Raw genomic sequence first — 11,606 nt, forward strand, 5'->3', positions numbered from 1 at the left:
TTTACAGTACAACTGTCTCATTGATAAGAAAATAAAAATAATATTTCAAAACTATTAAAAGAAGCTGTTTCTTTTTTTTTTTTTGTGAAGTGATACAGACAAATGCAAGTACGTACAGTAAAACAGATGCAACCATTTAACAAAAACTTTTTTACAAATAAAACATCACATTGTAGAAAAAAATTAAATAATTACATTTGTGTCTATACTATGATATCAGGCTATTACAAAAACACTCCTGGAAATTAAAGTGTGCATACATTTCTGGGCGTACAAGCAAACTGGTTTTGGGTAAATCATCCATCCTCTAGTTTCACTGACATAACCTTTCACTGAATAAATACAGTAATATTGTATTCATGCCCCTAAATTATCTAAGCAAATCACGCATTAACATTAGCAAAGCAGGCCAGAAGACACAACTGAATCTACTGGAAAGATAAAAGCACGTCTTTCCTCGTAATCTCTAAGCAAGGCCGTAATTATGGTACATCTGATAAACTCTATCATGCCAAACTCTGGCTACACTGACAATAACAACCACAGGTGTTGCGTTTGATACAGTGAGAAACATGACTATGTTTCGAATAAGAAGACCATGCGCTGTAATCGGTGACTGAAAATAGTGGACAGAGATCTCTCTTTCCCTTTGGGTCTGACACACAAAAGCACGCATGGAAACATCCAGCCATACGTGGACTTCAGGCATACGCTTCAGAGACAGGCTTGCTGGGATGGATGCAGGATTCACCCGTGGTGTGTTGGCTGTCCTGTTGGTCTGTCAGAGTTTGGTTGTGAATGGTTATGGTGGTGAGGAATGGAGGAGTTAGGGGAGGGGCTGGACAGTAGGTGGGAATAAATGACTCAGGACTGGTGGGAGAGACTGAAGTGACATCTAGGTTGTGTCTAGAGTGGTCTATGCAGTGGTTAATAGGCTTCCTTCTGTGTGTGCATCTGCTCCTGGATCTGCTGCAGCATCTCCTGCATTCGTCGCAACTGCAAAAAGAAAAACAAAAAACCGAAAAAGAATCAATGGTGGATCAGTGAGGTCCTGAGGCTGTGAGCTCTGCTAAAACAGGTCACGTGACCAAGAGACCAAGTTTGAAAAGGTTTGATTGGTCATTGGCTGGTTTAATGCTATTCTATGTATAGTTCAAAGCCCCGCCTACTACATATTGGCATTGATCAGACTGCAGCGATCAATATGATTCTTTTTTTTTTTTTTTTCATAGAATGTGTATACAACAACGAAAACAAAACACCTTTGATATTTCTGTCATTTAAACGTCTATATGAAGAATGGAACTACGGTGAAATATGAATTTAACAGCATTTCAGTATTTGACATTTCAGCTGAAAAGTTTCACAACATCAGATCTTTTAGAGACTGTGAAAATCAGTATGACAGCAATGTTACACACTTATTGGTTTATGTTACGTAATGCTGATGTCATAAAAATGGCCTTGAAATGCCACAGTACATTAGCATGACAGTACTTCAAGTAACATGTCAAAAGGCTCTCTTTCTAGTGTGAAACTCTTTGTGTTAGGACTTCAAAGTCAAAGCTAGAACTTCTTGGGGGAGGGAAGATGGTTGAAGTTTGATTAAACTTGCATGGCATCTGAAATGTTCTAGGATAACGGTATCAAACGAGAGGAAGTGGAAATGGAGAGCACAGTGCTTGTGAAAACTGGACTTTGTTGTTAAATCATATGGACAGTATCATGTTCAGAAAATTTTAATGAGAGAATACAATTCAATTTATTGTAAAACAGAAAATAAACAGTCAAGTATAAAAACAAAAAGCAACCAGAAGTGATTTTCTTCCTTTCTTTTTTGCTACGGAAAACTGTTTTAATGCTGTCCATGAATGACAATATCCCTCGTAGTTATAGTAACCAAAAAAAAAAAATACTACCTAATATGTTCCATAAATCCTAAATGGATGGATTTACAGAATATACACTGCATCCGATTTATGTGACTTGTCTAGCAAAGATTACCTGCAGCATGTAGTCAGGTTCCATAGGGAGTCAATATAATCTTTATAACAGCTTATGGGAAATATTCTGATAGGGGAAGACCTAGACGGTGCTACTCACAGCTTTGAAGGTTTGTTAATGAATCTTCGTTAACTCAGCCCTTACTTTAGAACAGTGTTTCTCAATCTTGCTCTTGATGCCTTAAAGCTCTGCACATTTTAATTATCTCCCTGGTTTAACACACCCACTTCAGCTAATCAAAGCTAATGGGCCGACAGGTTGAATGAGGCGCACTGCAGCAGAACAGATTCAAAATGTGCAGAGCTTCAGAGAGTCTTCAGGAACAAAACCGTGAAACGCTAATTTAAGGTATCAGGACATCTGAGGACTAAAGTGCATCACTGCAGAAGTGTGCAGGTTTCCACATCTAAGCAGAACATAAATAAGGACCATCACTACAGCGTCACACACAGACATCACATTTAAATGTACACGGAAACAGCCTCATGTAGCATCGCAGAGTGCTACTGTACAGGGGAGGACATCTCTGTCTACTTCTACAAGGAACCTCAGTGTTGCCCATGACCTGAAATTGTTGGAGTGTTGGTGTCTTTATGTACTTTCAAGGACCCATCAGAGCGTGAACCATGTCCTCCACTCCCTAATCAAGTGAACCTATGTACCCCTGAGTACAAACGACCGCGTGAAACTAATGACTGACTACGTCACTCAGGACCCTTCTGGCTGAGAATCAGGCTGGTGGTCGGCAGGGGGCTCAGGGTCTGGGTGGGGTTCCGGATTCGGATCTGCTTGTGACTCGTGCTCGGTTTGGTGCTCGAGCTTGTGTTGGTGCTCGTCACTTGGCGAAGCGTTCCGTACCTCCTCGTCTTTCTCTCTGATGAGTTTCTCCGTTTCCGCGTCTGTTATACCAGGCACCATAGGAATGGGGAAGTCTGTGCCGCTCTCCCTTGTAAGCTTACTGCACAGCAAAAACACAAATATGTTACATATCAGACAATGCCATATATCTATTTGTGTAAGGATGAAAGAATATCAGTGTATGTGTATGTAGAATTAGGGGATGCGGTACGAGCGCATACTTGCGGTTGCGTTCCTTCACGACCATGCGAGTCATGCTCTGGATGCACTGGGCACGGTAGTTCTCGTAGTGGGTTTCCCGGGTTACGTCTTTGAGGTCCTGCATGTGTGTGCGCACTAACATGTTTCTAAGCTTCACAAAGTCACAGTGCGCAGAGTTCTCCACTGTCAAACACATATGTACATGGTTAAACTATGACAAAAGTACAACGTGCATGAATGCTGACATCCATTCTTATGTGCTTCTTATGGTACCAACATTTTCACAGTAATGTTCCATACACACAAGCGCAGATTCTGAACGTATCGTTTGTTGTCAAGAAAACCTTCACAAACCAGCAAAGATCTCCAACCGTAACCTAACAGAGCATATTTTAGATGAACTGGAACACAGAATTACACAGATCTCCAGCCTCAAACTAACAAGGCATGTTTTAGATGACCTGGAATGCAGACTTAAGATGAGGTCGGGATGACCTCATTGAGAACTTGTTTTCAAAGAGCAGCATATCGCCAATGACTAGAGGATTTTCCATTACGTAGTCAGGGAGACATTACGGCCAGGGGTGAGCCAGAAAGTTGTTATTTCTTTCAAATAAAAATGTTTTATGTACAATCACGCTTCATTTGTTCCTGTGACCAACTAATGCTAATACGTCCACTGATCACATTAACTGGCATATAGTTACATTATATGGCAACCAGCACTCAACTGTGCAATATCTGAGATGAATGGAGTTAGGAAATATTTCATTCTGAGTTCAATTAAAAGTTTACACAAACTTCAATATGTGAGCAAGTTTGTCCAAATGCTGCCATCTGCTGGAAGAGCTTAGTTAAGATGTTGGTGAGTTAAGATATTGGAACAATTTAAAATCAAGTGATTAAAATCACATTATACCTCAATTAAAAAAAGATTAATTGAGCATTGAGTTGATGTCTCATTATTTTAATTAAATGGATAAGAAAGCTATATCTGTAAAGTAATTGAATATCATTTTAATAGTGCTGAAGCACACCTTCTACAATACCCCACGGGTACAGGCGTCCACGGACTCGTTTGCCTTTTGCCTCCACCACAGTATTACTGCCAATCACAGCGAATGGAATGCTGTCCTGCAGCGGGAGGAGAGATGAGAAAATGATGAATTATGAAAGAAATAATCTCTACCCGAAGAAACTGGGAGGCAGTGCCCTGAGGTCTGCTGCAGTGCAGGTATCTTGTATATACACTCCCTCTCTTCTCTCGCTCTCTCTCTCTCTCTCTCTCCCTTTCCTTCTGTCTCCCTCGCTCTCTGTCTTTCATTTGTAATTCCCTTTTCACTCTTCTGTGTTTGACCACACAGCACAATCAGAGTGCATATGAGGACGCAGCAGGGACGAACACACACCCACACATACACGCACACTCCCACACACACACAGACACACACACACACGCATGCAAACACATTCACGCAAGCAGGCACACACACACCCCTCCGTTTCTCATCCCTGGTTTAATAGTCTCTTGTTTAAACAGATTCCAAAGAGCTAACACCTCAAGGTTACATTCATTATAACTGTTTCAGATACGTATATTTAATATTCCATGGAAACTAATTCAGTCTGGACAAGCAGACTGAGTGAATGAAATATCTATTATACCACTGATAATTCACACTGGCCATGATACACAGTAGTCATTGTTTCTAAGAGCTTGAATGATTCGGATCTAAAGGATATAGTTGTACCTTCAACTCTTGGTCTTGTTGTTTGAAGTCTTCATCTTCATCTGAGTCACAATCAGGAAACTGGTAAATTTTAATCCCATACTGCTCAATCTCTTCTCGAATCTGCAAAGAACACGAGCACATGTGATTTACTCCAGTGAAAACACAGCACAAGAGCACTGATTTTTGGTACTTAGCAGTGAGTGCTGAAACTAGACTTGCCTTGATCTTCTTTTTCTTGACTTCAGACGGTGTGAGGGTATCAGCCTTAGCTAGAACAGGCACGATGTTCACCTTTTCATGAAGAGCTTTCATGAACTCGACATCCAGGGGCCTGAGACTGAGAGACGGTATGACGGAAAACAGCTGTTAAAACACAGTAATTCATACGCGTACGCGCGAACGGAAATATTTTACAGACGTTGACAATCAAATATGGTAAATGAATTACAGCGGATCATAGCCTGTAAATATTTCACTTACACTGTTTCCTAAAACATTCACACCGACAGAAATCTGCAAGGTGACCTTCTAAATGAGCACATTTTACACAAAGCTTACAGCAGGTGGCGCTGTCTTACTGTGAGTATTGCCCTGTCTGGACCACAGATTTATTTGGAACAACAAAACTATGACAGTGTCCAGATATCTGTTGCAGAGTCAGCATAGCACCTGGTGGGCAGCTTTAGCATTCAGCTATTCATAAATATCTGAGATCGACTGTACGTCACATTCAGGTCGACTTGGTTTGCTGGGACCAGAGTCATTTATATGCTATTCCTCAATACTGTGACTGCTTGGGAGCAGAACAAATGGTATAATTCAGAATGCGTGTAAAGGAATGATTTCTCTTACCCGTGACCGAAGGGTGAGATAAAATAGAGGCAGCAATGTACACGGTTATCCTGAATGTTCTTGCGGTTCAAGCCACTTTCATCTCTGAAGTACTGCTCGAACTGCTGGTCTATGTAGTCTGCCACTGACTTCCAGCTGGGGAGCACACACAGAGACACACCAGCACTAAAGAAGCAGTGATAAAATCTGGTACTTCAGTACCCAGAATTCACTCAGTACCGTAGTACAACAGCTCATCAGTTGTTGAAGACTATACTAATATAATGATTACAGTGGATTTATGCATAACTGAAGTAATGCTTCAATCTATGGTTACCACAAATAGTATTACTGACTCTTGTCATAATTATAATAATACACAGAAAAAGAACTTCATATGAGGATGAAACTAAAAACTTGTTATGAAATTCCTCCTAAAAGATCTATCTTCATATTTCAAAGACAATGACTTAAGAAAAAAAAAGTGCTCAGTTATATTTGCAAACAAACAAAAAAAGCCATGATGAGCAGTGGTCACTCCCTTTACATACCACTCAGTGTTGTTGACTGCATCTCCAAAGCCTGGCGTGTCCACAATAGTTAGTTTCAGTTTGACACCCTTCTCTTCAATGTCAACAGTGTGCTTGGTAATTTCCACTGTTTGAGTAATCCTCTCTGTAAAAACACAATCAAAACTAAGAGTTTTGTCCAAGATTTTCTGCCTACAGAGTTTTAGAAGAATTACTGAGCAATATCACAAAACAAAACAAAACAAGTAAAGATAATATAGCTATCTCTTATTAAGGATGACAAAATCAAAGTTACATTTTTGCCTATGTGCTCTGCATCTACCTTAAACAGGTTATATATACATTATTTATGCAGGTGCACATGGACGTTGTTAAGACACTACAGAACAGGTGAGACCAACCTTCAGCATTAAGAAGCTTTCTATCTTTGTACAGGTCTGTGAGGAAGAGACTGTTGACAAGAGTGGATTTCCCTAAGCCAGACTCTCCTATTAAAAAAACGAGATGGATCAATATTCACAGTAAAGGGTCAGCACAACTACTCGTGAAATCCGAGTAAGAACTTCCAGATCTAACTTACCTGCCACCATTAGGGTGAAGTCAAAGCCCTTCTTTACTGATTTACGATGCACCTGATTGGGTAGAGTGGCAAAGCCCACATATTCCTTGTCTTGGTCCTGAGTCAGAACGACAAAGAAAGAGAGGGGGGGGGGGTACCATCTCATTGTCATCCAGTAAAGCAAGGTTGAAATAAGGCACGAAATGAACAAAGTCTACATTTCACAAAATTTAATTTTGAAAACAAGTGATGTTTCTTGGCCCATTCCATTCCAAATATTAGTCATATTTTGTGTAGCCAGAAACTCCCTACAGAAATAGCTGGAGAAGTTCACTGTGGTTGAGACACAAATGTTGACAGGCTTTAGTTATAAAACAGATTTTTTAAAGTAGAAAAAAAAAAGAATTTGCACCCTTTAATTATCCAAAATTAGAAGCATAGGGTAGACCACCAGCGGAATCTACACCTTTGCAGACATACCATTAAAGTTCCAAATCACAATCTTTCTGCACCCAAAAGGAAGTCACAAATTAAATGCAGTCAGATGGACAGAACTGGCCTTGAGGACAGATGGATTCATTTTATTCTCCCATATAGCAAACTAGTGTGTTCCAAAACACATTTGATGGATAAAAGCATTTAGGTTTCTACCCTAAGTTAATAGAAAATTGTGCAGCCTCCAAGCACCATGTATTTTTCACAACTTGTACTCTTGACAGACTTGCTGGAGTTTCAACAGTTGTGTACTTCCTCTTGTCTTTACATATGCAGCTGCAGCGAGCCTTATTAATCTTGGCATCGTATATAAAAAACCAGCCCGTGCCTAACGAGCCGTCCGCCCTTCATTACCTCGCTGGAGTCATAGGGGTCAAAAAGACCCCAGGGGCTTTTAGGCCTGGGGGGGCTGATGGGTGACGGCAGGCTAATGTCCGCATGGCTGCGTTGGGCCACGTGCCTTTGCTCATGCTCTAACTCTCCCAAGGCCTTGCCCAATGCCGGGGGCCTCAAAAAGGTGGGCGTCTCAGGTGTGTGGGGGCTGTAATGTCCCTCGCCCTCACTGTCCCCCCCATGTCGGCCGTGGGCTCGGTTTGGGTGCCCCTCTTTAGGGGGGTGGTGTCCCATGATGTTCTCCAGCTCGGAGTCTTCTGATTCGTCCTTAGAAAGGTTGGAGTTCTGGGGGTGGGGGTTTGAGGGGGGGTGGGGGGTGGGGAGGTGCGGTCAGGACAGGGCAGGCAATGTGGGTAAATGAGGGTTAATATGGAGGAGAGGGGTAAGATAAGCAGCGGTAACGAGAGGAGAATTAGGGTCACAAGGAAAAAAAAGAAGAGAAGAAAGAATGCTTTCCTTAGCGGTTAGATGCATACCACACATACCACCACAAGAGTGAATTAAGAAATGAAAGAAAAAAAAACAACAACATTAGTAGTATTAAGTCTTGGTTTGTGTTTGGGAGGAAAAACAAAAGAGACACTGGAGAAAAAAAAAAAAAAGATTGTTTCTACCTAAACAAAAATGACACACAACTGTTAGTTTCAAGACAAGAGGAGGAACAAAAATGTTAACAGACAGGTGGCTCAAATCAACATTAGTCAATAAAGTAGTCATAGAAGGCTTGTTAATAGTTCCAGGGTGAGAACCAACATTCCTTATATAATAAGTTATGGCAAAGTGTTTATTGGGTATTCCGAGACTCCAGACACTTTGAGAGGATTTCTAGGGAATAATGGATTGATATATTGCTCTTTAAGTGCAGTCAGATAAGAATCTGTCGACACTGCAGCTTCAGCGTAAGCAGATGGTGCCCTGGATGACACACAAGGCTTCACAATTTTAACTGAACGTGCACACGTGGCTCACGCAGACTGTATTAGATCGTCTGATGGATGAGTCAAGGAGGCAAGACACGGCCTGAACATCAAAGCCTCCAAGTTTCCGTCTCATTCACAATACATGAGGCTCACAATAGATTCAAAACCACACTGTCATGGTTTTGACCAAGACAGATAAACTCTTTCACTCAACGTGAAAAATAGAAAAGAAATACATTCGTCAGTGTGAGAATGTTGCTTCAGGTGATCTTCCTCCGGGGCGGTTCTCTCCTAAAATGACATTTGTATTCATCAGCATACAGCAAACTCTCTCTATTATCTGGTCATAATTCACTAGGCCAAACAAAAGCAGTAGGGCAGTGTGGTAGGTCTGCAATATGATATCCCTTGGAGCTATAAGCATTAGTATCCATGTACTCAGATTACTGCAGCTCCCGGGCTCTGCAGCGTAAGAGTCGCTCTGCAGTGATGAATAATACAGTGCCTTGTAAAGGGCAGTGAGGCAGCTCAGCTTCTAATAACTATTGATGACTCCCCGCAAGGTTCAGTCACAGAGGTGGCTCCACACTATGATGAGGTAAATGCATTGGTGATTTTTAAATTGGTCTAAGGAGACCACATTTGCCTCAAGACTGAACCTTTATATTTCTACACACTTACCAATGTGATGATATAATATCTGATTCTCAGTTAACAGTTTGCCTGTTGCTGAAAACTATTTACACCTGAACACATGCAGGAAATCTGGCTGCCGGGAGCTATTAAGTCAGTTACGTCCAAGCTAAAAATTTAGCTTGTAACTGCCTCTAGTTTGCAGGAGCAATGCATGTAAGCTGGTAGTTAGCGGGTCGGACACTCTGAAGCGCAGCTTCTAAACACGAACACTTATCGTCACCCAGCAGGTTAGCTTTTGCGCGAAACAAGAGGAAGAAAGCAGGATATGCTGATAGCTTGTTGAGAGTGGAGGTGTTGCAATAGATAGGGAGCGTGAAGGCAGGACGTTCTCTGACATGTCTTGAAGCTCTTGAGTGGTGTTTGAAGCTCTGTGTGTAACACAGAGGCAAGGTGAAGGGAACGGGGAGGGGGAGGGGGGGTTCAGGGTGGTATCAGCAGTACCTGTAAAGCCACATGCTCCCTGGGCTCTGGGGATGCTGGAGTTGAATCCTGGTCATCAGAGGGTGAATCAGCCTCATGGTCACTGTCCTCCATTGCAAATGGGGCTACTGTACACTCTGCCATCTCCAACCAGGAAAGGGTGCAGAGTTTGGGTGGGTATAAGGAGTAGACGCAAAGCCCATTCATAAGGGGGCAGTAGTGAGGCAGGGAAAGGGGGGGGGGGGGCAGTGTTACAGAGGAAGGCATTACGCAATGGTAGTTTCGTTGGAATGGGTGGACAAAGGTTGAGAGGGAAGAAAAAAAAATGTTCGAAATGATTAAAGATTCTGAACAATGCCTGAAAAGCAAGAAGTCCGCTTCCAGCCATTGGAAATTAAATGGTGACTGGAGCCAGAATAAGCAAAATGGCTCTCCACTTTAATCACCCAGAAGAGGCTGAGGTGGTCACAGTGGCATGTATACAAATGATATTCCTACTGCGTCCAAAAATAATGCCAAGGACCAGCCTAGTTCTGACTAAATTTGATCAAATTGTTTATCTGCCACAGCACTTAGTTAAAGTATCTCTGTTATCTTGTAATTACGGTTTCAAAGAATGTGCTACTGCAACAGCCCAATGTAGAGTCCAGAAGCTTAGATTATGTAATGGTTGTTGAGTCAGATAATGTGAGGAAAGTCAATATTCCAGAATGACATTTTTCTTTTTCTTTCTTTCTTTTTTTTTTTTTTAAAGAGTACTACACACATTTGCATTACGCATGCTAAGACTCACTAAAAGACACAAACTCTGTCTTTCTCTGCGCACGTCCCTGACTTTTTCAAACACTCACACAACATTCACACAGAAGGAGGTTGGAGAGCAGGGATTTCAAACCTAAAATGAAGAGATACAATCATCATTTTGTCATTCCCATCCACCTGTGCAGAGGTTGTTTAGATGGACTTGCTCCATCTAAGCTAAAAACTATGTAACTTAGCCCACAGCCCATACAGTACTTGAACAATCAGCGCAAACAATTAACACACAGCATGCCTGTGTCTTCGCTTTTAATTTCATACGGGTTTTAAGCCCACGGGGCAGCAGGAAGTGAACAGTGGCAGTTACGAAGGGCATACAACTGTTTTAGGACCCAGTGTGTGCTCAATCGATCAATGTTCAATCTACTCACCACCATGATCCACAATGACCTATTTAGAGACATGAGTCAATACAGCAGCCACAACGTTTCTACCAGACTAGGAGACATGAAAAAGCTTTTTTTTCCCCCCGTAAATAAATTACATTTATAAGACTTGTGGCTTAACAGATTCAAGTAATGTCCATACACTTTCATAAATTACTTAGAAACCTGAAGGTGGAACAGAACTCCTAACTTTGAATGGTTAAAAACAGAAACATTTTTTGTCTAATAGATGATCAAATCTAAGGGTAGGTAGAGATAGCTGCGTTCTCTTCTGGACAGAAATGCTTTCTGTTCAGTCTGAACAACAGAGCACGACAAATTCCACTGATGAAAAGTACCCCAACTACAACTGAAGAACAGAATGAAGAATCATACCAGTTATGGACCACCACTGAGTCAAGACCCCTGTCCTATACTCTCCAGTTGCACCCACCCTAGCAGATGCTCTCACCTGTGGTACCTTTAGCGTGATGGAACAGCTTGAATCTCTTGCCTTGGCGGAACCAACTCTTCATTCCCTTGTGCAGACATCCCCAGTGCCAGTGCTTTTATAGCTCTCCCCCTATACTGGGACACAGTGTCCTTCATCCCAATCGAGCTGCCCTGTTGCCTCAGGGTACCAATCAGCACCATCATCCACTGTCGTTCTATCAATAAAGCCCACAACAGAGGCCAGGGGTCAGACCACAACTTCCATGGAAATATAAGCTTTTGGCCAAATCCTAACATACTCTAAATTACAATATGTTACCTCCTGCCAA

The 11,606-nt window shown here is 41.8% G+C and overlaps 1 protein-coding gene across 1 annotated transcript; it reads right to left on the reverse strand.

Annotated features, from left to right (window-relative positions):
* Nucleotides 1–307: 307 nt before the first annotated feature.
* septin4b (septin 4b) lies at nt 308–9,784 on the reverse strand. Its single transcript, XM_030778012.1, has 12 exons — nt 9,662–9,784; nt 7,566–7,889; nt 6,738–6,834; nt 6,559–6,645; nt 6,179–6,302; nt 5,649–5,783; nt 5,016–5,133; nt 4,815–4,916; nt 4,101–4,197; nt 3,084–3,246; nt 2,863–2,962; nt 308–996 (listed from the first exon to the last, which is right to left on the reverse strand). Exons 1-12 carry the CDS (start codon nt 9,782–9,784, stop codon nt 928–930), a joined length of 1,539 nt encoding a protein of 512 aa, XP_030633872.1. The 3' UTR covers nt 308–927.
* Nucleotides 9,785–11,606: the final 1,822 nt, after the last annotated feature.

Source organism: Chanos chanos, chromosome 6, assembly GCF_902362185.1.
Source record: "Chanos chanos chromosome 6, fChaCha1.1, whole genome shotgun sequence".
NCBI lineage: Eukaryota > Metazoa > Chordata > Actinopteri > Gonorynchiformes > Chanidae > Chanos > Chanos chanos.

Bases quoted from the DNA above. Each gene is read 5' to 3' on its own strand.
- septin4b (XM_030778012.1), bottom strand. From the start codon at position 9,784: ATGGCAGAGTGTACAGTAGCCCCATTTGCAATGGAGGACAGTGACCAT. The intron at 7,890-9,661 runs GTACTGCTGATA...CCCCACCCCCAG, and splicing joins GGGAGCATGTGGCTTTACAG to AACTCCAACCTTTCTAAGGA. The intron at 997-2,862 runs GTACGGAACGCT...TTCTTTTTGCAG, and splicing joins TCAGAGAGAAAGACGAGGAG to TTGCGACGAATGCAGGAGAT.